We start from the raw sequence: 26,772 nt of genomic DNA, 5'->3' as shown, positions 1-26,772 counted from the left end.
CAGCCCCGCGGCGCCCCGCCGCCGCCCGCCATCCGCCCGCCCGCCGCGGCTCGGGCCGCCGCTGCGTCAGGATGCGCTCCGCTGGCCGGCCTCAGCATCCTCCTGCGCCCGCCCCCGGCATGGCACGGCACGGCACGGAGCGGCCCGCGGGGGCACCTCTCCGCCCTCACCTGCTCCGCCCGCCTCTCCGCCCCGCCGGTCCCGGCTGGGCTCCCTGCGGGTCCCGTTTTGTCGGGCTGGCAGCGCCGAAAGGGAAATGGTCAGAGCGATTGTTTGCCTTCCCCGTCACGGGAGTGCCTCGCCCCGTTTTGAATGTACCTGAGCGACTGGTACTCGAGTGGGAATGCCCTATGCCCCKCAAAAGGGGGACATCCCCCAGGCTGCCGGCGGGGAGTGAAGTCCCACGCTTCCTTCCCGCCCATAATGTGAGTCTCCAGACTATCCCAACACAGCCCGAGGCAGGAGGAGAACCCTGTGGAATACATATATATAGTTATATAAAGAAACCTCACCAAAGATGAGCGTACCCTAACGCAAAAGAAGAAAACATAATGCAGCTTGATGTAAGAGTGCAAGCCTTGGAAACTTGTTTCCTCAGGGAAAAGAAATGACCCATTAGGGAGCAGCAGTCACACCCCATTTGTTGTCTAAGTGGGGAAGAAAATAAAGCATCCAGTGGTTTCACTATCATGCTCTCCATCTCGAAAGGGTGTATACATTTGTGTAAAACTCTGCTTGCAGAAAGCAAGCACCAAAGTTAACCAGCCTTGAAACAGGGATCAGCACCSTGTTAAAAATGACCACTTTCCTTTGCAATGTGAAATGAAAAACAGCCAGGGCAAAATGGGMTATGACTGGAAGTTTACCAAGAGAAAAGAAGCATTAACAGTCACATAGAAGGTTCTCTTCAGTTATTTTGCCCAGTTGTCTGTGATTACCTGTAAATGTCCATATTTTGAAAATAGTTCTGTGTGAATGTATTGTCCTTTTGAAAATCCGGTGCAAAAGCCAAAGAGCCTCTACTGCTGTAAACTCTTCCTTTGGGTTTCTGCCSGTCTGGTAACAGCAGGAAATACAGGCAACCACAAACAAATGAGAAATATATAATGTTCACTACCATCAGCTAATAAATATGCAAAGCCCTTTAATGTGGAACATAAAAGAAAAGCTATAAATATATGCTTCTCAGAAATGATAAATGCTTTCAATTGCAYAGTGAACAGTGAAGCAAACCAGTGAGTATTTAAAACAGATTGTTCACCTCACCAACCACAGTCAGACCARAAGTTATGGAAGAAGGTCCTTATCAGCTGAGACATCAGTTGTGGACACCCACTCATTCATAATAAAATAACATTTTTGTCTTGCAGAAGTCCTGCAGCATGGGAATTCAATAGCAGGTTTTATGCCTACATGCAGATTGACTCTCAGGTAACACAGATTTCCCTGCTTCTCACAGAGAAGCAATCTTTTCTTTCTAAGCCAGYGGTTCAGCTTTCCTTCAATCTCTGCAGCACACATTTCTCTGTGTGAAAGGAGAACTACAAGGGGGAGCTGAGCCAGTGATGAAGATTTAGGAAGAAGATCATATTCTACCCCTGTCTGAAGGGGTTATTTGTTTTACCATCAGGTCCATATGAAGAGGGATGAGCTTTTCAGGAGTTCTCAGAGTTACAGCAACAGTGATGAGTACAACGTGAAATCCACACCCCCAAACTGTTTGCACGGCAAGTGTGAACAAATTTGTACCAACAACAGCACAACTGCCTGAGCACAGAGCTCGGCAGAATTTTACTTGCCTGTTGTAAAAACTGTTCACTCTTGTCTTTTTGGTCACTTTATTTGCTTCTTTAAAGCCTCACACCATGCTTGTCYGAGGTGTCTGAGAACTCTGAGACAAGTAACCCATTGCTATATTTCAGTTACCACACCAATAGTTTTTTGCTGCACAGAATGTGGCAGCCACCTAACAGGAAGACATCTGATCAATGAAACTATTAAAACCAAATAATCCACATGTAGGAAAAAAAAATAAAAACAAAAAACCACCACAAACAACAAAAAAGAGCAACTAAAAAACCCAACCAAATAATGAAAGCAAACACTCTGTCTGGAACTTCACAATATAAATCCATCAGATTTGTGAATCTTGGATCACATACCAGGACTGCCATCTCTTCCTAATTCAAAAAGCACTCTAGACTTTTTTTTGTCTTACAAATAGAAGGTTCTTAAAAGTCTCTTAGCATTGGAAATCATGTAAAAAAAACCCACAAACTTACCTCAATACTCTATCAAAGTGCACATTTTTGTCATATCTTGGAGGCCAAACAGCTAGCATTTGGAAAGATCATCTGAAAAGTCAGGAACTTCAAGAACTGGCATTAAATAGTAGAGCACATATAAGAAAAAACAAAGCAACGCATAGATAAATTTAATTCAGTTATCAGAAAATACAGAGCTGAWGGAGTAAATAAAAAAATACACTGCTTGAACTTGCAGAATACGCCTCTGGCTCAGCAGATTATCAGCTACTGCTGTTGCTGCCAAGACCATGGCATGTTATCGRGGGATTTATCAAAGTACTCACCTGGCTTTGTACTGAACAGCTTGGAAGGTCTGATGGGAGGTCTCAATACCAGGTAATGATGGCAGCAAGAACTGGTTGGGTTTTGGGCAGGCACATGCTTGAAATGCGTTCTAGATTCATCAGTCTCAGAAGCACCCAGTGCAATAGCCATAGTCCCGTGTTTCTTCATCTAACTGGTCACTGACTTTGCTTTGGCATGAGTACACGTGGATGGCCTAAGAGACAGTAGCCTACTTACCCAGGAATTGYTGCCAGACACAAAGTTATATTTAGGGACAGCAGGGAGCACTAATGAGCTTGAGTAGTACTTTCATATCTGGATGATTGTGCATGGAGCCAAATTACAGAATATGATAGTCAAGGATTTTCCCTTCRATGGCTGATAATAACAACTTTAGCTCTTTCAATTAATGTTTATCATTTAACCAAATAGATAGACATGATGATTTGGGTTTGTTTGGTTTTTGCCCAAATACTAAAGATTAATCCATGAATACAACCGCAATGGCTGTAAACACTGCCTGCCACGGGTCAGATCTTGAGTTCCAGCATGGGTAGGTCAAATACACAAATTGCTGTCCCCACGGGGGTGCCCTGCATGACACACTAACCTCCTTCCACAAGGCCCACACCTCCCCTGCCTCGGGCTTGGTCTCTCACAGGCCTCTCACAGCCCGGTCATCAGCACACACAGCAATCAGCCATTGCTCAGAGAGCGTGGTGCCATAAGCAAAGAGGGACTTCACTAAAATTTATATATTCTGGGACAGTTTAACTTTTACTCAGTTCTCTTCTACAATAGGATTAGGAACTCCAACACTAAAATATTTCAGAACCAGACAGATGATCTGGGCATTAGGCTTCACCAGAGCAATATCCTAAAGCATGGGAGGTGAGGGTTGAATTAGCAACAAATCAATAGTTCAGGAAGTAGGTTCCTGTAGTCAGGAAAGTGTGAGTTTTGCTGTCAAAGGCACAAAGTCCACTGGAAAGTTCACTTCCTAGGTATCCTAGAGATCCTATTACGCAGCATAAAGTTTCAATGACCTCTGAAGGACCCAGTCCACAAGAGTCCAAACAAATTGCTCATACCAAGACCACTTTTTTTTTTGCATATACTTCATTATCTTCAAAGGAGTTACCTTCGAGAAATACACTGTATTATTGTAAATTATGTCTGGTAACTAAGCTGAAATCAGAAGCAAGGTGATTGAAGAGCTGGGTCTACCAGGCAGGACTCAAAATAGGAAAACAAGCAAGAGATTCCACATATATTGGATCTTTTTTTGTTGCAAACTTAACCAGTAATTTTTAAAAGACCATTTTATATAAAAAAAAACTATTGGGAAAAAAAAGCAGGCGGTTAGGGGGTTTGTATCTTGAAATAAAAGGTTTCTTACATGTTAATGTTACACCAGTAACTTGAAAAMTGTATATAAAATATTAATGCATATATCTAAAAAACCCTAAGAGTATTAAAATAGACATAAATTACAAAGAAAAAGATATTTAAATAGCAAAAGTTCTATTGCTCACTGGGGGCAGAGTTGAGTCAGAAGGTGAAACTTGAATTCACATAGGGTTTCTACTTGCTTTCACATTGTAAAAACAGTACGAAAGCATAACATAGTTGCTGCGTGGATGAGAAGGCAAGAAGATACAAAAAATACTACATCATTTCACAGCAATAAAAAAGTACTCGGGATTTTCATGCTTGTGCTCCAAAGGGAGCTGTCACTCCCTACAAGCCACTAAAAAATGCAGGGCTGTCAGTAATATATTTGGCCACAATTGCCCCAGGAAAATAGACCTGGAGTGYTATTGAAATCTGCAGGCTGAGGGCATTGATGGTCCTGTGGGCCTCCACATTCTTTGGGTGTACTTGTGCACCCCAACTGTGGCTCACAGGGGGAGAAGTGGTGAGTCAGAAGTAGGTATTTTCTTCCACTGCTGAAGTTTAGCAATCTCCACAGATTCAGAACAAAGTACAGGAAGAACATTACAATACTCCCTCCCAAGCAGCAAATGACGGGTTGAATTTACTGTACAAACTTCTCAGCAGATTTCCTGCAGATGTCATCTGGAAGCTCAAACTCCAATCACCATTTGTCTGACTTAAACTGGATTGCACAATATCACACTGGAAATTTGCTGATGGGGGCCAATATTACATTGATTTTAATCTACACAATACAACTACCACAAAGGCTAATGTCAGAATCCAGCCTTTGGTTTGGAGCGTACAAAGTCAGTGAGATGATTGTTGTGATTCAGCTGGTTCTGGGACRTGCCAAAATTTCTTTATCAGTAGGATCGAAATGTTTCTTTGGTACGCTCTTCTCCTTTCAGGGAATATATAGCCAGATATTCTAATCCAATTCTAATCTAGTGATTCTAATATCGCTGTCTGAAAAACTATAGCAGGCAGTGTACTCTCTGCATCTCTGCTCCCCACGCTGCATCTCCAAGGAGTGTCTCTCCGCTGTGGACTGAGTTTGTTCCCAAAAACTTCTTTCACTACTGGCTGTCTCTAGCTGCTTTCACACAATTCATGCAGTACTTCCAGGCTCGTTAACAGCCCCAGAGAAACCCTGCAGCTACCACTGCTGAAAGATTTACAGGTTCTGCATGTGACACAACCAGGGGTTTCAGATGTCTACAGTTAATTCAGTATGTAGAGGAACCCGATTGTCTCATGCTGAATGCAGAGTGGCTGCCACATCCATCTTTCCCTTCATCTATGACAAATTAAAAAAAAAAAAAAAAAAACCGCACTATCGATCTGGTAATCCAAAAAGAAGTACTCTCCATCTCTGATCAAGCTGCAAATCAGAGCTCTGTTTGCCTGACTGTATTTGTGCATAGACATAGAATATAGCAATCTGACCAACAAAAAAAAGTTCATTTTTTATGTAGTAGAGATATATTTGCAGGCAGTGTTGATAAGTGGAGAAAAGACATACTTCCTACCCATAGCTTGAACAGTTCTTCCTTTTATAGAATTTGTCTAAATAAATGTTTAGTAAGACTCCAATTCAAATACAGTCTAATGTTACAACAAGCACTCACATTTTTTTCAACTTTGTTACAGCAGGCAGGAGTAAATTTGAACATTACTGTAACATAACAGTGATCATAAAATATATAAAAACTACATTAGTATCAGTTACCTGGTGGCCAGTCCAGCAAAATATTCAGATCCAGGCTTTGAAGAGTTCTCAGCATCCCAAAAGCCCTGCTCAAGGTGTGAACAGAGAAATCATCCCCACCACACACCTTTCTGTGTATCCTTTTATACTGTTCTTGTTACTGGGTGGAATTTGGATGCTCATGGGCAGAATTCTCTTATAGTAACATCCAGTTTCCATGGCTGCTGCATATGCACTTTGAAAGAGCTCCAAGTGCTTAGACCAGTTTTGGCTGGTTTTATAGTTCCTTTTTTTCTTTTGGGGTTGTTCTGACTTCTAATACTCCCGTCATATGATTTGAATTCTGCATTGTTTGTCTGTAGTGGTAGTTGTCTAATATCAAATGTGTTTAAGGCACTTTTCCAGCCAGGAATGATCCTCAAAGTTGAAGTCTGTATGAGGAATCATATTTTACACCATGTCTAGTTTGCATAAATCAAGGTAAAGTCCAGTGAAATAAAACTTCTGCTTTACACTATTATGTCAGGTTCCTAGTGTATTTTGTGAAGAAAATAAGTCTTACAAGAAAAATGTGTATGATATACAACATTTATTTCAAGTTTGTTCATCTTTTCAGCCTCTAATCTGTACCCAGAGTCAGTTATTAATCAGCACTGTGATTTTTAAATTATAATATGAAACAATACTCAGTTTCTGATATGGCTCTCTTTATGGTTTCTGGGTTCTGTCATCATTTCCCTTCCAAAATACTGTGAAGACTGTTGCTTTTTATTGGTCTGGCTCTTTTAATTAAGTATAAGCTAATATGGATAGGATTTTAAGTTGCAATTATCTTTGTTGTTGAACTTCCTTGCACATGAGAGGTTCTGTGGTGTAAGAGCTTAGTAGGCTTGTAAGTGATTGCAAAATGAAGGCTTGGCTGCCCAGGGAAGTGATGTGGACTAACTACATGGGGAAAAATACATCAGAGACACCAAGAAAGCATACTTCAAAAGCCTTCAATTGAAACTGCTCAGAAACAGTAATCTTATTACTTACTTGTTGAAGCAGCGTTTTAAGATACAAATTCTCCCTTCCACTCCCAGAGCCAGCGGATGGGTCCATCTCTCTAACACTTTGAGTGTTTCCAAAATCGATGTTTCTCCATCAGAGCATACTGTAGGTATCGTAAGTGATGTTGAAATACAGACTGCATAACTTTTACATCCTGGGTCTTACAAGACAAATACAAGATGAGGAGATATTAAATCTGTTGCAAAACCTGTACTTCCAGTTGAGGCCAGAATATTTTACAGTAACAAAATACTCCCGGAGAAGCCATTTTTATTTGCACATAGGCTGGAATAGAAACAGTATAGCTCTCAAAGACATTCTCTTCAGCTATGCCTGATTTCTTTTTGAAGAAGCAAAAGAAAACAGTCTTTCTGTAACTCTGTGGTCTTCTTCATTTCCAGTTTGTCGCCGCAGTAACACTGAAATTACTCCRGATTGCATGTGACAGTGGCCTGCAAGCAGTAGCTGTGCACTACCTCTGCCAGCAGCCTTCCACACCCAGGCAGAAAAATCCATGTATTTTCCTGACTGTGCTCCAAGTGTCAGACATAACCCCTTRCCTCTCACTGTCACTTTTGAACCACACTGCTGCAGCTCTAGTTGTTACTCCGGACTGAAACCACTGTATTGCTCACCTTTTTTTTTATTCTCTCAATATGGCAGATAAATAAAAAAAAAGGTTTCAGACAATTTTGATTTTTTGTGCACTTCTCTGGAGTATTTATGTTAATACACTGATTTTGGTCACATCACATGAATAAACTTTTATGTGGTAAAACATACTTTGATTTCCTATGCACAGTTAAATTTGGTAAGACTCTTGTGCAAACATGGAGTTGGTATTGAAAGATTTAACTAGGATCACACCGATAAAATAAAGACCATAAAATGAAGAAGTGTTCAAAACCTAAGGAACAACATGTAAAAAATCCTACTAATTTTCCATTTCTAATTTACATTAATTTTATTGGAAGTCAGTCGGCAAGCCATTGTATAAGCATGTTACGGTATTTCTTTTGCTGTTGTGARGAAAATTTAAATAATTTGACAATAACTTTTGTGTTAGAGCTATGTGTATTTAACTTTTAGATAAATGTTCTCTTAGGCTTCCCTGTGCAGAAATTAGAGGGCTAGGACATGTTCAGGTTATTTATTGTATGGTGTGAAGTATTGCATTCCTCTTTTACCTACGATTGGGCTCAGATGCCRTCAGCTTTGCAATCAAATAGAGAACATACTTGTGTCACTTAGAAGCAACAAAGAAAAGCCACTCCCATTCCTTCTTACCTCTATTTTTTTGTTTTTGAACTGCAAATTGGTATTTCATGAACATCATATCCTAAAGCTCTGAGCTTCAGTATTAAAAAATGGGATGAGGTAGTACATACAAACCCTAAATGTGATTTTAAAAACATTTAACAGCTTCAGTTTGAATTACTAATCCTAAATGTCTGAAAGTTTGACTCATTTTATCTGTTTATCAAATTGATTTTCTCAGTACTGACAAATCCTGTTGGGAGCAGAAAGCCAGTATGCACTAAATTCCCCCCAAAAAAGGACTTCAGACAACGTATTGACTGACTTTGCATTGCATAAAACAAATTCTGAAAATTGTTGGTGAAGTTTCGATCAGCTCAGCCATAATTTGATGATTATTTACATCACGAGGACTAACTGTGACCAACAAGAAAACACCATATACATTATTTCAGCTACTCTCAGAGTGAACACATCATATTAATGCTCTCTGCCTTGTATTTACTATCAATGCATATTCAGGATTTAATTTGAGCCTGTAAATGCTTCTCTGCTTGAAAAACAGTCTCACTCCCCTTAAAATTCAGGAGGCTCAGATTACTCAGTGCATCTGAGCCCCCACTTTTATAAGAAACAGATGTCCATGATGATGGGTGTTCCTGGCAAGCTTTAAGAGGTCTGTGCACTTTTACAGTAGTTCACCTCTACACTGTGGGAGGTTTCCATTAGCAATTACCATGGGAATAGCCTTTTTCTACTTTGAATTTGGCAATATTCTGAATACAGCAGATATACAGTATCTCAATACAGTATTCTTGGGAAGGAGACAGATACAGTAAAGGCAAACAGAAATTACTCCAGGAAAGTGAAATTCTCTCATTCATATTTCATATTATCCTTCTCTAAAATTAGGCAGCTAATTTAAGTAGATGATGAACCTTTACTGAGTTCCATAAATTCTGTATCAGTCAATTAGTCAAACCAGAAAGGATCAGAAAGACACTGAAAATACTCCTACAAGTCATAAAATATACCAAAGGCCATTTTTAAAAGTATTTAAAGATACAGTGTCTGGAAAAGTCTTTAGGGGCTGAAAAGTACTTGATGGGTTTTCTAGTAGGTATTATTGAGGKTTTTTGGCTTTTAATTGTGGAATGTTCATCCTTCACCATTATATTTTAATTTCACCTATTATTAAATATAATAAATGAAACATCAGAAGACACTTACACCTCGTTGTCTCCTATTTCAGCTATGTGAATGTATTCTGGAATTTGTGAAACCATACAGGATTTTTTATATAACTACATCAGAGATTCAGAATCAAGTTCTACATTTTGACAACATTAGAAATAAAAATATATTTAAATGATAAGGAAAAGGCAACTTTGCCACCTCCAGCAAGTGATCTTCAAAAAATAAGCATTAGACAAATTTCTAAGACATATATACATCATTAAATGATGAAGACTAATGTGAAACTTACATGTGAGGAATTATATCCCCACAAATCATGGGTCACACAAGAAGGAAGTCTGAATGTAAATGCCTTCTTCAGGTTGCCCACAGGCCCTTGTGTTTGCACAATTCAATCAGTGTTCTCTGGATCCTTTTCTCCTCCCTGTAGCAGCATCTGCAGAGAACACTGCTGCCTGTACACTGCATGCARACTCTGTCACTGCATGCTCATGGTTTGCTGTCCTGGGATTGAGTAAAARAGTACTCCTCACAAGACTTCCTTCACAAACAAGGACATTAAGAAGCTATTCGATAACATCACACCAATCTAACATGGCTTTTTTTCAAAATGAAAGGATATGCATTATGAAAAAATAGGTATCAGAAGAGAAGCCTGTTTTCTCTGCTTGGTAGCAATCAAGCTGGATAAAATTGTGACAATCTGRTTACAATAAAAGCCATTGGGTGTACACTGTAAGTGGGGTAGTCAKGGGTTGCTCTTCATGATAGCAAAATCTTGGAAATTACCAAGACAGAGCAACTCTAAGTTCTAATTCTGGGAATAGGAATAACAATTGAGACACTCCCAGAGTCAAAGTGACTGCTGGTATTTTTAAGCTTGTTCATTTGGATCTCCTAAGAACAATGACCCGAAGTAAGCATTTTTCCCTATCTCACGATTAATAAGCCAAGAAATTGAAAAGATGCATGCAAATTTAATTACTTTAGTATAATCATACTGCTATTACAGCAAAATATTTATTCAATCACAGGGCATCTTACAGAAATCATTGTAGTCTGCTAGTCATCTGAGAACTGCACTGTTACAGTAACAGCTTAATAACTTTGAAGCTTCTGGTCTTTGTTAAGAATTTCTTAATAGGCATGTGAAATACAGGYAGTTACAGATCTCAGTTAAATGGTCAGAGACAGACAACAATTATAAATAAATAAATGAATAGTTCATAATATTATTTGAAGTGTTGTGCAGAGGAACTAAAATTTCATGCAGACTGGGAGACTYAGTACTTTCTGAGAATTTATTTAAAGGTTTGATTGACATAAAAAATATGAAGGGGGCACACATCGTGCTCTGCTGAAGCCACCGGGTGGAGCAGCTCTCACAGGAGCAGCATATGCTTCGCCATTGCACAGGAGAACTTCAACTCTGGTCGGCATCATCACTGCATTTGATCCTTCCAGAGCTTTAAAAATGTTGCTAGGTCAGATATATGTACATAATGGCAAGAATATTTGCTATCTAAGAGCATTTCCACAATTTTCCACAATCTTGCCACTCTTCTCAGCCCCAGTGAGGCCACATTTGAAGCACCATGTCTCGTTCTAGGCTTCACACAGCAAGAGTTCCTTTCCTTCACCCAGCAAACGGTGACAAAGATGACTGAAGTATCTCTCTCATCTACAAGGAATGGCAGAGGGAGCTGGGCCTGTTCAGCCTCGAGAAGAAAGGACATCATAAATGTCTATCAGTATCTGAAGGGAAGGGGTCAAGAGGCTGGATCCAGGCTCTTCTTGATTGGTGAGCAATGGAGAAAGAGGCAACAGGCAGAAACTGAAACTCATGAGGTTCCACTCAAACATTTTGAAGAATTTGCTTACTGTGCACATGACCAAGCCCTGGAACAGGCTGCCCAGAGTGATTGTGGAACCTCCCTCTTTGGAGATCCTCACAAGCTGCTTGGACAGAATCCTAATATGCTCTAGGGAACCCTGCTTGAGCCAGGGTGTTGGACTAGATGACCAGATCAGTGGTCCTTCCTAGCCTTACTCACCCAGTAATTCAGTGATTTAAAAGTATGACTGGATCAATGCTTTAACATATACTAAATTAGAATTAGTCATGGCATGGCTGATGCCTTAATTAAATTTTAAAGGTAGACCTTTATCACCAAAGAATAATACAGAATTCAACAGGCATCAATGTACACTTTAACACACACTGCAGAAATTATTGCTTCTGTTAAATTCGTCTGTGTTGCTGCGGCTGCATGAATATATGCTACTGTTGCTGCGGTGAATACCGCGCTAAGAACCATTGGGCAGGAAACGCCCAAGCACACAGAAAAGCCTGAGACAAAGAGGGTTAGAGAGRAGAGCAGGTAACTTCAGCACAAGGAGCGATCGCGGGGAAAGAGGGGGACATGACAGGCGTGTCCCGGTTCCACAGAAGGGGAGCGGATGCTGGTCCCGGGCTGCGAGCGGGGCAGCGGCGCCGGGCAGGAGGAGGCGCTGCGATCGCGTTCCGCACGGCCGCGCTGGAGCCGCCCCACGCCCGCAGCCCGCGGGCGGGCCCGCACCGCCTCCCGCCGTGGAGGCCGAGGGCGGGCCGGGCGGGGCGCAGGAGGGCAGGAGGGCACCGGGGCAGCGACGGAGCAGGGTGCCGCCATGGTGSTGGTGGTGGTGATGGGCGTCAGCGGCTCAGGGAAGTAGGTACCGGGAAGGGGGCGGGCGGCGGCGGCGCTGCGGCGGAGCCCGGGGCGGGGTCTCGGCGCTGCCGGAGCGCGGCGGTGCGAGTGAGGTGCCGTGGGGGTGCGTAACCTGCCCTTTGTGCTTCCCCGCAGGACCACGGTCGGGTCGCGGCTGGCAGCCAAGGTAGGAACGTGTGGGAGCCGCCGCCTCGGAGGCGTGCCGGGGCGGGCAGGCACCTCCCTGCGCCGGGCCGGCGGCCTTCGCCCGGGCTGCCGGGCCCCCGAGCCGGGTTGGGCTGACGCGGTGTCCCCGATAGACTTCAGCCTAGTGCCGTGATGCAACAGCTGTTGCTGCTACCAAGCTCAGTATTTCTTTGCTAATCAGCATGGTATAAACGGTGTGGTGCAAGAAGCCTGTCATCTCTTGGGTGTCACAAATTCTGTGATAATTGTTACCTCACCTATCTAGCTGAATGATCCATAATGATTTTTTTTTCTTAGTTGGGATGGAAATTCTACGATGCAGACGATTATCATCCTCTAGAGAATAAAAAGAAAATGGCAGAAGGGATACCACTSAACGATGAGGTACCTTGAATATGCCCTGAAAGAAATGTAATCCAAAAACATTTATCTCTGTCACTTCATGCACATCTTGTTAAAGTAGATTGTGATGTACTAAGTAGACTAGTCTGACTGTAATTACAGGTCTGCATTTGGTAAGATGAGGGAGGCTTCTTGTATCAAAAGGATTGCACATAAAAGAGTTGTTTATGAAATGCTTGGCAGTTTGCAAGGGGTATCCTGCTGTTTCAGAATTTGTAAGAAATCTCCCCCTCTACAATCCACACACTGAGTTGCAGTTTTGGATTAGAATAATAGAATCTTAGAATATCCTGAWTTGAAAGGTACCCACAAGAAACACAGAATCCATCAAGTGGCCCTGCACAAGAAAACTCCAAAAATTTGCTACTCTTCTACATCACCTTTCATGATTTATCCCCAGTTCCTGGCTAACTTGGAAGGTCCCAGATGATTGGAGGCTGGCCAATATTATGCCCATCTAAGGAAGGGTTGGAAGGAGGATCCAGGGTGCCACAGCCCTGCAAATCCGGTTCAGTGTTAGGGAGGTTATGGAACAGATTATCTTGAGTACAATCACATGGCATGTGCAGGACAACCAGATGATCAGGCCCAGTGAGCAGAAGTTTGGGAAAGCAGGTCTTGTTTGCACAACTGACTTCCTTCTATATCCAGGTGAATTACCATCTTTCATTGGCCTTCCTTTGGATGCTCGCTAATATATTGTTCTTATTTTGTGATGCCCAAATTGCACACGGGACTTGGAGTGAGGCCACCCCAGTGTAGAGCAGAGTGAGACAATCCCATCCCTTGGCTGGTGACACTTGAGGACATAATACCTTAATGGTACAGCTTCAAAAAAAGATTTTTCCATTTGTCATCAATTATGACAGTTGTTTTATAGTTAAAGCCATTTTTCCTGTACAGAGTCAGCAAGAATTTAAAAAGTTCATGTCCACTACTTCTAGAGAAATATACACTTATGAATATAGACAAAAACTTTTAAATAAATAATATAAACAATGTTGGTAAACACATGAAATCAATCTAAAAGCATACAAGCTTAGAAGCAGAACAAGATGCAGTTATAGCATCTTTTTCAAAAGACTTTAAGGATTTAGCAGAAATCCTTACATTTAGAAAAAGTTGGCAAAGCTCCTACTTCTTTTCTTTTCCCCAAGGCTTCCCCCCCCCCCCCCCTTTTTTTTTAGCCCCTTACATCTTTTGGGAGAAGTCCTTAGCCAATTTAGACTGAAAACAAATATTCTGGATTCTGGTTAAAAACTTGATCTTTCACCACTGGTTGGAAGCCTRTATGTTGTCTGAAGCAGCACTGCACACTTGAATGACTAAACCTTTGGTGTATGGTGCTCAGCAAGAGGAAAGCATCTCTTCTGAAAAATGAGAGGTACAAAATTGTAAAGGTCTTCTTGAATGCCAAGGGGAAGGTATTCTGTAATGACAGTAACAAAAAACGTGTGTTTATTTATCCCTGTTATCATTGGTTGTGATCACCCAGCAGTAACAGCATTGAACGATTAAATGGGAACAGTTGTTTAGTGCTCCTTAGGCATGACTGAAGTTTGCAGCAGCTTAAAATTTCAGATTAAATGAGCACCTGATGAATCATTTACATTGTGTTTGCCTAAGTACTGGGCAAAAGTTTTGAGAAATTGTGGCTATTACATTTATTTGTATTTGCTACTGGCATAATTATTGCAAATAACTAAATTTAGATCTGCATGTTCCTGAAAGCTTCAGCTTGGGGGTGTGGGGGTGTGTGCATAACACTGTATAAGGGAAAAGAAATAACAACTCAAGCTGTGCATTTAAATTGTATAATAGAAGCAAGAGATAAGTTGACTGTCCTTCAGAGGTTTATAAGGTGCATGCTACACTTGCATACATACTACTTCCATCATATACCTGTAATGTAAAAAGTACTATCCACTAAAAGTACTATTACCATCTTTCTGATAATATGGCTAGCACTTCTTACTAGCCATCAGGCAGTAGTAGTGAATCTGTATAGGAAGAAAGAGATGCAAAACTGAAGTAGCTGTACAGGTTAATGCTAATTTTTATCTCTCAAATATCTGAGATGCTAGGAGCAATTGTTTCAAAATAATTAACTAACTTGTTTTCTTTCTAGGACAGGATTCCTTGGCTTTGTGCATTGCATGATATACTAAGGAGGTAAGCAAATACCTAGTTTTAAAAAGTTTAGCTAAAGACAGAAGTATCCGAAGTGTTTTTCCCCATTGCATTGCAGAGCAGAAATGTGATAAAGAAATTCTGTAGGTAATGAAGTCATTCTATTTTTCATCTGTCATAATTGCTGAGCGTGAGCTAATTCCTGAGAAATAAAATGGGAAATCGTTGCCAATGATAGTTTTTTTCTACTATCTGTGTAAAAATACTTTCAAGGGTCCAGTTCATTAAATAAGCCTTACATTAGCAACTTACAAAGAACTTAACTACAAAATACCAATAATAACAGTAGGATAAAATACTGTTATTTTAAATAAGAGTGTCAAGTTTGTTTGCYATGGCTTGAGTTTGCTTGAGTGTACTCTGCTAATTTGCAGATGGTACCAAAATGGGAGGAGTAACTGATACAGAGGGACCTTGAAAGGCTGTTGAAATGGACTGGTAGGAACCTTTTAAAAAGTGTGAAATCTTGCCCCTGGGAAGGAACAACCCCAGGCATGGTATGGACACTGAGGGGCACTCAGCTGGAAGGCTGAGGGAAAGCAGAAAATAATCTGAGGGAGACGTGGTCAACAACCCAAGTAGGACAYATGCCAGAAATGTGCTCTTCTGGCAAGGTGGGCCAGCTAAATCCTGGCTATATTCAACCAAGTATTGCCAGCAGGAGGTGATCTTTCCCCTCTCCATTTGCACGGTGAGGYCACACCTGGAGTGCTGTGTCAGTTCAGGGCTCCTCATCATGGGAGAGGTATGGACATACTAGGGAGCATCCAATGATAATGAAGGGACTGGAGTGTATCCCAAACGAGGAAAGGTTGGGAGGGCAGGGACTGTTTAGCTAGGCTTTACACTTGCTTATGCACATTAGGCGAGTGTACCTCACTGGAGCATGGATTAATTCACTAAGAAGTTTGTCTGGATTGATTAGCTGGATCCATTGCTTTATGTTACATGACAGCCCAGTACGACTGCCCAGTTCTGGAAACTTTACAGAATCAACTCTACTTCAAAAGAGCCTAAGGCCAGTGTTTAGTTTTAAGTACTTCTTAGCCAGTACTCTCACTGGCTTACCTAGCTGATAATGGTAGGTATTAAAAATCCTTGCTTCCCTTTGAACCAAAATCTGATGACCATAAAATGATTTTTGCATAGGTTCACGGATTATTTTATTATAGAATACATCTTCTTAGGCAGGAATTTTATTCGCTCTTCATGGAGAAGATTAATTCTGGATTTGGTTTTTGGTGGAAAAGACACACAGAGTTTAATGCTTTATTTTAAGAAACCTTGTCAGTAGAAAATACGTGTGCAAAGTATTACCTTTAGAGAAAACAGTACAGTAATTTTATGGATAATGGACAGAGGTTTCTGTGGATATTTAGTTCCTGTGCTCACCAATTAAGGAAATGATCCTAACACTTTGTTGTGCTACAATTGAATCTAATTTAGGAAAGAATGGTGCCTAATAGACAAGGTCCCTAAGACTGAGATTTTACCAGAAGGTTGACTAGTCTGACCTCACTTTCAAATTACATCTTTACCTGGATGAGACATTTGGTTTCAAATCACTCAAATACCACTGTCAAAATACCACTGCTCCCATGGCTGTCCTCCTTGAGGAACTAGGATTTTTTTTACCTTGTTCAGCAGAATTAATAAGCCATTTTGTTATACCACATGTGAATATGTAAAGGTTTTTGCTTTTTTGTTTTTTTGGGTTTTTTTTTTTTTTTGTTTTTTTTTTTTTTATAGAGAAGACACATCAAAACAAGATGCAGTTCTGGCCTGTTCTGCACTGAAGAAGATGTATAGGCGCGTGTTAATTAGTGGAGCATCTGCAATTGAAAGCAACCAGCCAGAGCAACCAGGAGAAAACCCAGCACTGAAGATCCTCTTTGTTCATTTGGACGGGCCTATGGACATCATTGCTGGCCGCCTGGAGAAGCGGAGAGGTCATTTCATGCCACCTGAACTTCTCAAGTCTCAATTTGATACTCTGGAGCCACCTAGTGCACCAGAAAACTTCATTACTATCAGTCTAGAAAAATCTCTCCCTGAAATATTGCTACAGATTGAGAATGCAATTCTTCAGAATGAGGCTTTGCTGGAGTAATTTTCTGAAAGACACATACAGAAATTCCCTGAAGGATATCAAGGCTATGAAACAGKGTTTTAATTATTGAATTGATTATTAAACCAGCTTATTTTTAAGAGCTGGTTTACTCCTTTTAGGTGTTTTATCATAGCTCTGTAAAAGACATATAAGATGTAATTTTCCAGAGCTGTTAACTTTTTAAACCCTTCATTCCATGAAGTTAAAATTCTCAGTAAAAGTCTCTTTCAAAAATCCTGGGAAGGGTCACAGAGAATAATTTATTAATTTTTACTCTGTCAGTCACTGAGATGGGCACATCTGCTGTTACAAGATCCAATGATTTAACAATRATTTGTTAAAAACAACATTTTTCTAGAAGAGGCAGGAACATGCAGGATGAAGTTCTGTACCTGACAGAACCCCTGTATCRTTCCTGGATTTTCATCAAGACCTCACCAGAGCACTGATGGCTTCATGAAAACTTTTCTGAACTCTTTACTGTATGCATTGACCACCAAGCTGAAAAATGTGAGAAAAAAAGGTAGTGGTGGTGATGCAATATACAAAATTTAATTGAATGGAAAGCTTTAGAAATAAAAGCAGAAGTGGGATCATGCTGGCTCTAAACTTGGATCTCTCACGTACAAAGCATACAYATTGCATTCAAGCATGAGTCAACAAGTGATTAAGTACTGAATGCAAGCTTGATAGACATTTCCTTCTTTTTGAAAACGCACTCTTTCAGTTAGACCTTTTCCTTCGCTTCCTGTTGCTCCTCAGTGCATGTCCACACAACTGCCATAAAGCTTTTAATCATACTATTCCTAATACATATATTTCACATCTTTTTGTGATCAGAAAATTCCAAATATCCAATCAGTCACCTAGCTCACAGAATTCAAGGTTAAAGGCCTCTTTTACTGCCAAAATTTTTCAAAAAGTACTTTATCTCACATTATACAAGACGTGCCTTTTCAGCTTAATGTTATAAAAACTTCAGATAATTTCTGTGAGATTTGAATCTTGTTTGAATGGAGACAATTTCATGTGCTGTCACACATTATTTTTAGTGTGTCGTGTAATTTTTTTTTTCCTGGGATAATGGATGAACTTCTGCAGAAGCACACCTCATGTTTGAAAGCATCTTTAGTGTCATTTTTACCTGGAGAAGTAGTTGAAAAACTACCTATTCATCTAGGTTCTCACTATGTATGAAAATAGTAAACTTTGCAGTTTACTACACAAACCACTGTGCTTAAATTACTGCAATAAATGGGCATTATCTTACTGAAAGCAGCTGTTTTTAGACACAGGATTTTAGGCATTAACCTAACCCAGAAGTGGTCTTTTCCTGTTTTATTTGTGACCTGAAGGGAAAATGGCAGGTAGTTAACCAGTTTCAGTCTGCTGCTGTCCACTACAGAGTGCTCCCACCTCAGTGTGTTTGTTCAAGAGCCAGGGTGACACAGGGGTAAAGTTAAATGCAAGAGCAAGGGATGTCTGTCTGCTTCTTAATACCCTCAAWTTTCAGAGACCCCTTCAAACCAAGTTATTTGTCAGAACCATACAAATTTAGGTGTGAAACTCAAAGACACAGCACCCTCTTGTGGCACCTCTGCTATTAACGAGGTCTACATCTTTTCCAATACATTTTTTTACAAAGATTTTTACTATTGTACTCAGTATTAAATACAGATTTATGCACTTTTTTCACACACAATAAAGCCAGACCACGACACTATATGGTGATGGATAAGCAGCTGCATTCTGTCACACACAGATACAATCAGACCTTTAGATAATTTTATTTTAAAGGGACATTTTGAAGTGTGAGTTCGGAGAAGGCCTGATTTTCAGATGTGATTGTCAGCATTTACTGAATGCTCACAAAGTGGCTGTCACCAACAGAAAATTGTACTCCATAGTTAAAAAAACATTCTGAGAATTATATAAGCAGCTTGGGTTTTGGAAGGCTTCTAAATAAAGTAGTATGTACTCACAGGCAGTTCATGCTTCTTCAGATTAGGTCAGGGTATTTGTCACTCTTTGCTTCTATGTTGGGAGTATTTCCTTCCCTTACCCTTTTAATATATTTGCATTTTGCTTTTACTTAAAAGACACTGCATAGAAAGTTGTTAATCAGTTGTTGTCTGTTAMCTGCTATTCTGATAGACAACAAAGCATCACTTCTGCTCACTTATATCCCGGGCATCACAAATTAAAAGACTAAGATGTGAATTATCCCAATACTAATCACGTAAAACTACTTGCATATTTTAATCAAGCTGTGCACATGTGCATTGGAAGAAAAAGGTACCAGAACAATCCCTGCCCTAACATAATCCTACAAAATTTACTTAATTTTTGTTTTGTGTTTTTTCATTGTGAAGGTTTGTTTTTTTGTTTTGTTTTAAACTAACATTGCTATTCTAGGGATGTCATATTCAGATTAGTTGGGAGGCTATAAATAGTTAGCACAGCTTACCTGGATGCAAGTGCACTGTATTTTGCAGTATATTTAGCAAATGCAGCAAAATCTGAGGAGGAAACACCTGGAGGTAGAAATTGCTTTCTCTGTCTCTAAGCACAAATTATCTATGCAAGGTACATGCACTATACGCSCTCAAGAATTTGTGCTAAGCACAGTTTGTAACAAGCTGTGTAAATACTTCCCCTACTACAGCATAAACATTTTTCAGTGGTAAAATGAGGAAATAAAAATTAAATRCTATCTATCCCAATGGCAGTATACATTAATACGTTAAACAAAGGAAGGGTAGAGTGTTACTAAACTGCACAAGCTATCTACACAGGCAAAGGAACAGACTAGCTGCCTGCCACCTCAGCTACAAATTGAAGGGGTTTTTTAAAATTTCATTATGCAGTGTATTTGGTTTGTGTGGCCAGGTTGTGGTGGGGAACAGAGCAGCCCTGACCCCCCTCAGGGGTCAGGGCACAGGGGTGCCTTCTGTAAGCAGCTGCTGGAAGCTTCCTCCACACCGTGGTCCAGCAGGCTCCAAGATGGATATGCTGCTGGCCAAGGCTCGACCAATGAGAAATGGTGGCAACACCTCCATGATAATAGATTTAAGAAGGGGAGGTGAAAGTGATTGCACAGGTGTAATTGTGGCCAGAGAACAGCAGGGTGAGAGCATGAGAGAGGAGCAGCGCTGCACACAACAAGGTCAGTGGAGAAGGAGGAAAAGGAGATGCTCCCAGCTCTGGAGCTGAGATTCCCCTACAGCCCAGGGTGCAGCCCATGGTGAGGCAGCTGTGCCCCTGCAGCCCTTGGAGATCCCTGGGAGTGCAGAGATCCACAGGCAGCCTGTGTGGGAGACCCATACCAGAGCAGATAAATGCCTGAGAGGAAGCTGTGAATCCGTGGGAAAGCCCATGTTGCTGCAGGGTCCCGGCAGGACCTATGACCCTGTGAGGGGACCTACACGAGCCTGTCCTTGAAAACTGTGCCCCATGAACAGTGACCCACATTGCAGCAGTTYAGACAACTGTTGCTTATAAGAAGGATTCACACTGGAGAAGCTCATGGAGAACAGTCTCTTGTGGGAGGAACCCCACCACTGGGGCAGGGGAAAGAGGGAAAGACTCCTCCCTGAGCAGCAGCAGGCATAACTTGTGATGAACTGACTATAACCCCATCCCCTATTTCACTGCACTGCTGTAGGGGTAGGAAGTAGAGCTGGAAAGGAAGGAGGAATGGGGAAAGGTGTTTTTAAGGTATGTTTTTACTCGTCATTATCTTGCTCTGATTTTGTTACTGATAAATTCAATTACTGTAATTCCAGCCCGTTTWGCCCATGACAGTATTTGATGAGTGATCTCTCCCAGTTCTTATCTCAACCCATGAACCATATTTTATATTTTCTCTCCCCTGTCCAGCCACACAGAATAGGAGTAAGAGTGGYTTTGGTGGTGCCTGGCATCCAGCCAGGGTTAACCCAGTTCATGTAGTCACTGAACCAAGAAGAGAATTAGGCAGACCGTATCCTGTATAAAACTAGCCATCTTGCAGTCATATTCCCAATAGTGAATGTGTGCATTTTAAGTCTTTTAAATTACATCTGTCAGTTCACATTACCATAACTTTTAAATTAGTTTTGGCATCAGTTACTTCTTCTAGAAGTAGTTTGATGATCAGGCAAGGCAACTTTCCAGACAATCCTGTCRGATCCCTTGGTCCACAGTAGAGGAAAAGAAGAAAGCAGGAAAATGAAGAGACAAGCTTCAGGCACATATGCCCTTCTGGTCCAAAATGAAAGCTGCAGATTTCAAATACAATATAGTGCTTGTATAAGAGTGCTCAGAGTTAATGAAAAAATTCCTCCTGAAAGAAGAGGTAGATGATAACTCTGAAGAGAGAATTTTAAAGAGAGACAGATAAAGGGGCAAGGGGGGGAATTGAGGAGGGGCACACAAAAAGAAACACTGTAACCTGCTCTTAAACGTAAGTGTGGGTTTCCTTCCACTGTTACAGATGTGATAAAACGTCTACCCTGCCTATAAACCATGTTCTGCTTGATGTGTTTTCCAACAAATCTAAAATTTCTATTAAAAAATGGCTGTATTTTTACCACTACTTATCAGAACGATAGTTTCATTGGCAATAGTTACTGATAAATACTGATTCTACTTCAAAAAGTAAGCTTAGCTGAAGGCTCAGAGTAGAATTTAGGTCAAACTTCATCTCTTGCTGAATTGCAGTAAAATTTTAGTCCAAATGTAGTGCATCTTAGTTTGTAACACACAACTGAAATGCTTACAAAGGGTGAGCTGAATGTTGTCATGAGAAAGCATTTGTCTTAGATTCAGTGTCTTGRTAAAAACTTCTCTTCCCCACCTCACCCTTGCCCTTCCATCTGAGAGTAGATTTTTTGGATGTCATGGACTGCAYTATTAAACAGATCTGCCTACTGAATGATGACAAAGTCTTAACTTTTTTTAACTCAAGGTCCCACTAAGACATGCTTAAGTTGAATTAGTTTAACATCCTAATAATCACTGAAAATACCCGTGAAAAGGTAGAGATTATTCTACAGAAACTACTTGATCTCTATCCTTTCTTTTCAGAGGGTCCTATAAAATCCCTCTGCCAGGCTGAAGGTGAGCAGGAAACAATGAACATAGGCAAGTCATTGCTTCAGACAACAGGCAAGACCCCTTCTTGCCCATCTCACCCTCCCCCAGATGCCTTTTTGTACAATAGTTACAGATATGGAAGGTCACACAATGGATGATGAAGGTCCCTCTCCACCAGAGGTGCTATCAAGGCCAGAAAGGCCTACAGCTCATAACAAGACCAGTTCCATGAAGAAAAGAATGGCTGCAGTGGTAGATGGTTCCCTTCTAAAGGGAATGGAAAGTCCAATATGCTAGGACACTCTCCCCAGGAAAGTCTGCTGCACCTCTGGGGTCAGGGTTAAGGACAGGAAATTCCCAAGCCTGGCATAGTGCTCAAACTACTACCCAACTTGCTGATCCTCCATGTGAGTAGTGATGAAGTCACAACGTGTAGTCATTCCAAAGGCCATCAAAAGAGACTTCAAGGCCTTGCAACAAGTGGTGAGTAAAGCAGGGGCACAGGTTATTTTTTCCTTCATTCTTCTGCATGCAGGTAGGGACTGAAACAGATATATTCAGTATACTAGTATGTGACTTTGAGGTTCATGACACTGCCAAAATTTTCATTTGTTTACAGTGGGATGGCTAAGATAGCACCATGCTTGCTGGCATCAGATGGGATGAGAACCATCACCTCTCTCCAAATGATAAGAAGGCCTTTGGTCAAGAGTTAGCAGGAGTCACTGATACAGCTTTAAACTATGTATTACTGCATCATGAAAGAAGGTGGCAAGTCCTATGACTGGAGGGCTGAAATGGAAAGACACAGTCTCTTCAGGAAGGACAGGCAGGGAAGATGAGAAAGAGGTGTCACCCTCTCTGTCAGTGCCCATGTGGAGTGTATGGAGCTCCACCTGGAATGGACAAGGARCGAATGGGTGAGGATTAAAGGGAGGGCAAGCACAGGTAACCTCATAGTGGAGGCCTGCCACAGGCCACTTGAMCAGGAAGTCCTAGCCAATGAAATTCTCCACAGAAGGTACAGCCTCACATTCACATGCCCTGGTCTTCATGGGGGATTCCGACCACTGCAACATCCATGTGGARGACCGGGCATAAGTGCCTTAAGTACGTTTTGCCTCAAACCTTGACTGTTGCAACAGGAAAGTTTTCATTAGAAGAGAGGGTCCTGCAGAGGTGGGGCAAGTCAACGCTGTTCTAAACCGACTTCCTTTTCAGTTGTTAAAATTTCAAGTCTGTCTTGAGATTGATGCTCAGTGCACCCGTGTCAGGAGAAGGGTCAAGACCCAGACCCTTTGCTAAAAGGGGCTCCGGGACACCACAGTCCCCTAATGCTCTCTGTCTCATTTCCTGGAGGGCTCTAAGAAACTGACTGTGCATAGGTGAACGATATAGCGTGAATGACACAAGAAAAATATATTTATATGAGAGCCGTCTACCAGGTAAAGTATAAAAAGAACTGGACTGGAACCCAGCATTTTTTCTCTCTCTGTTGACCCTAGGTTCAGACCATTTACAACAGCAGGACAAATGCAGGATCTAYGGACTGACATTTTTCCTTCTCTTTTCTGCCTATTCTCTCCTGTTTTATCTCAGCAATCATACCCTACCACTTACTCAGTACCTTAGTTTATTGTGAAAACTAGTTTTACAGTTTGTTGTATGTTCTGGGTTGATTGTGCATAATGGTATATTCCCAACGTCTGCTTTATGCACAGGTAAAAAAACAAACAAACAAACAAACAAACAAACAAAACAAAAAACCCCAAACACCCCCTCCTGTAACTGTATCCTAGCTGAGGCTGCTCTGGTGAGAGTTCTTGTTTTGTTTTTCCTTCCCTGATCAAGGACTCTGTGGGGGGAGTAACAGGTTACACATTTTTGCTGGCTTAGCAGCTTGCTTGTAACCCTGCGATGGCTGCAGGACTTCTCCGTGGATTGTAACAGAAAATCTTCCGACTGCTTCTGGGTTCTCTTCTGGAACTGTTTTGACTTTCTTTCTCATCCAAGAACTGGAAGAACTCCCGGGAGTATGGTAGGTGGGAATCCTCCAGGGAGTCACCTAAGCAACTCCACCCAGTCCCTGGGACCCTGGCTCGAGGGGGAAGCTAGTTTTCTGCAGCTAAACAGTGGGCTAATTGTAGCCAGCTTTCTACAGCTAAACAGTGGGCTAATTGCTGGAGTTAAGGTTACTGTATAAACTGATAAGAGCTGCCTGATGTGGATTTTATTCAGATTGACAAGAATTTACAACATCATACCCACTTCCGGGTTGTGACAGCCTGTTGGAGGGGCAGAACAGCAAAATACATGTGATCCAGAAGGTTCATTGATGACAACTTCCCTCCCCACCTGATTAGGGAGTCAAAGACAACAGGCACTAGATTGGACCTTGTTCTCAGCAACAAGGAACTGGCAAAGAATGCAAAGCCCAAGGAAAGTCTGGGCTGCAATGACCRTGAAACAGTGAAGACTGGAACCCTTGAGGCAATGAGGAGAGTGAAAAGCATGATGACTATGCCAGCCTTCAGGAGAKCTGACTTTGGCCTCTTGGAGGATCTCCTTGGTAGAGTATCAAGGGATAGAGCCCTGAGCACAGAGGGCTGGATGATATTCAAGGATTGTCTCTTCAAGATTCAAGAATAATGCATCCTGACAAAGAGGAAATTAGAAAAGAATGCCAGAAGGCCTGTATGGATGAACAAGGAACCCCTGGACAAACTGAAGCACAAACAGGTAGCTTACAGAACACTGAAAAAGGGAAAGGTAGTCTAGGAGTAATAGAAATTGTCCAGACAGCCAGGTAGATTAAATTATTGTTGTAATTATGTATTAGTGTAATGAGAGAGAGAGAGAAAGAGAGAGAGAAAGGAGTAAAACCCAAGAGAAACAAATGATACAAAGCATAGTGGCTCAGCTCCCACTATCTGATGCCCAGCCTATTCCCTTCACTGGCAAATGCTCCAGCCATACTGCCCAAGTTGCAGAAGGTGAAAGCAGGGAGATKGTTAGGAAARCTAAAGCACTGACACAAGTAAATCTGGCACCAATGGTAATAAAAATCTTCTTAAGACATGGGAAAATGTGGTTCCTTTCAGGAAGACGATATGGATGACCTGGGTACCCAGGTTCCATGGAGAGGTTTAAGGTACTCAACAACTTTTTTGCCTCAATCTTTACCAGAAAGGGCTCCAGCCACACTGTCCAAGGCACTCTCACAGGAGGTGAGAGCAGGAATAGGAAAATGAAGACCTGCCTTCTGCAGACGATCAGGTAGGAAAACATCGAAGCAACCTGAAGGTGCCCAAGTCTATTAAATTGATACAAAAGAGAAATAAGAAGTAGATTCATTTAATCTTTTGTCCTGCTATTCCTGCTTCATCTAAACTAGAAGTCTTTAACATCATCCACCTCTTACTCTGCTCTCTCTATCTCACACTCCAGGAGCTGTTTAACAATTTTAGCAAAGAGCTGGTAAATATTCCCAGAACCCGAGTTCATTCAAATGCTTTTAAGATTGACAGTCATCTTGAATTTTAGGTAATGAGCAACTGCAAACACATTGAAACACAAAGCTTACATATTTTTTAAATTTATTTATTACCTGTGCACAAGAGAAGTAACTACCAATAGAAACTCAAAAGCTATACAGTATTTTTTTACTTGGTGGTTAAAAGTAATTAAGAGTATCACATGACCATGAATAAAAGTAATTTCTCCAATTACAAATCGGAATACATGTTAAAATCTCAGTAGAACAAGCCAAATAGCCATAGAAGCAATTCCAGAGCACAAGGCCGTGGCTCTTTAATTTGCACAATGACAAAGGTAATTTACATTTAATCTTTGTGAATACTGAGATAATGTTATAATGCAAGTTTCTGTACAGTTAAATGTAAAGAGACAACCAGAACAGTAATTCTAGTATATTTTAACTGAAGTTGTTTAAGCATTTTTTCTCAGATAGTTACCAAAGATCCTGGAATATTCTACACCAAATGCAAGTCTTACGACTTTTTTTTTTCCTGTTTTTTTTTTTTTTTTTTTTTTTTAATTTTTTTTTTTTTTTTTTTTTTTTTTTTTTTTTTTTTTTTTTTTTTTTTCATTACTTACAATTTCATTCTATTGTAATTTGTATATCCCCAGAAATGAGCTGTTTTGTAAATACTGTGTTTATATAAATTAAAGCAAAAGATGGTAGATTACTCAAGTGGTAGAAATCTTCCAGCATTTCGCTAGTCAAGAAAAAAAAAACATGCCAAAATCACAGTAAGCAGTATTGGTACCCACAGCTTCAATTAATTTGTTTCCTTTTTAATTTGTAATCTACATTACTTACTACTGAAGGRTACTGTTTAAGTAGTAAATTGGCCATTTGTAGGTCAGACAAAACTTGCTCATCCAACTGTGAAAGCTGATATTGTTTCCAAAAAAAATCACAAATAATGCAGAACAAAAGAACTGATGCACTCAAAGTGAAAATGCATTGATTCCCAGTATCTGAAGAAAACTACCGCACTCTGCCTTCAAATGCACCAGACTGGTTTTAGTTGTAACAAGACAATCCCAAGAGTCAGAATGAAATAAAGCAATTTGAAAGATTTAAGAGCTGTTATCAAAAATAAATTACATTTTCTTCAAGTTAAAAGAAACACTGCTATGAAGGCTGAGAGCCAAGCAGCCTTTCAATAGCTGCATTGATGTCTCCTCCTGTTGCTATTAGTGCTTGCAAATTTGCTTCACGGTTGAGAAAGCCCATTGCACTCAGCTGTTCCAGTTGTTGCTGAAATCGAACTTCTGGATTTTGTAACTGCTAAGAACAAAATTTCAAGCTATAAAAGCATAATACAT

The 26,772-nt window shown here is 40.9% G+C and overlaps 2 protein-coding genes across 4 annotated transcripts in view; one reads left to right on the top strand and one right to left on the bottom strand.

Annotated features, from left to right (window-relative positions):
• The first annotated feature begins 11,827 nt into the window (after positions 1–11,827).
• IDNK (IDNK gluconokinase) lies at positions 11,828–19,588 on the top strand. 2 transcript variants are annotated; one of them, XM_057370032.1, is made up of 5 exons: positions 11,864–11,954; positions 12,090–12,120; positions 12,438–12,524; positions 14,671–14,714; positions 16,482–19,587. In XM_057370032.1, the coding sequence occupies exons 1-5, from the start codon at positions 11,914–11,916 to the stop codon at positions 16,840–16,842; spliced, it is 564 nt and encodes a 187-aa protein (XP_057226015.1). In that variant the 5' UTR covers positions 11,864–11,913; the 3' UTR covers positions 16,843–19,587. The 2 variants fall into 2 exon arrangements, with proteins under 2 accessions (XP_057226016.1, XP_057226015.1); XM_057370033.1 differs by lacking the exon at positions 12,090–12,120 and having other exon boundaries at positions 11,828–11,954; positions 16,482–19,588.
• A 5,048-nt stretch (positions 19,589–24,636) lies between these two features.
• Positions 24,637–26,772, bottom strand: part of UBQLN1 (ubiquilin 1) — a 30,826-nt gene continuing 28,690 nt past the window's right edge. The window contains exon 11 of one of the 2 annotated variants that reach the window (XM_057370029.1): positions 24,637–26,731. In XM_057370029.1, the coding sequence (XP_057226012.1) occupies positions 26,579–26,731 (153 nt within the window). In that variant the 3' untranslated portion in view covers positions 24,637–26,578. Of the gene's footprint in view, positions 26,735–26,772 lie in introns of both variants that reach the window. The other variant, XM_057370031.1, reaches the window with a different exon arrangement.

The sequence above is a fragment of the Malurus melanocephalus genome, unplaced genomic scaffold, assembly GCF_030028575.1.
Source record: "Malurus melanocephalus ecotype Western Australia unplaced genomic scaffold, MMel_1.1 scaffold_117, whole genome shotgun sequence".
Taxonomy (NCBI): domain Eukaryota; kingdom Metazoa; phylum Chordata; class Aves; order Passeriformes; family Maluridae; genus Malurus; species Malurus melanocephalus.
This window is presented reverse-complemented; position numbering and strand designations above follow the sequence as displayed.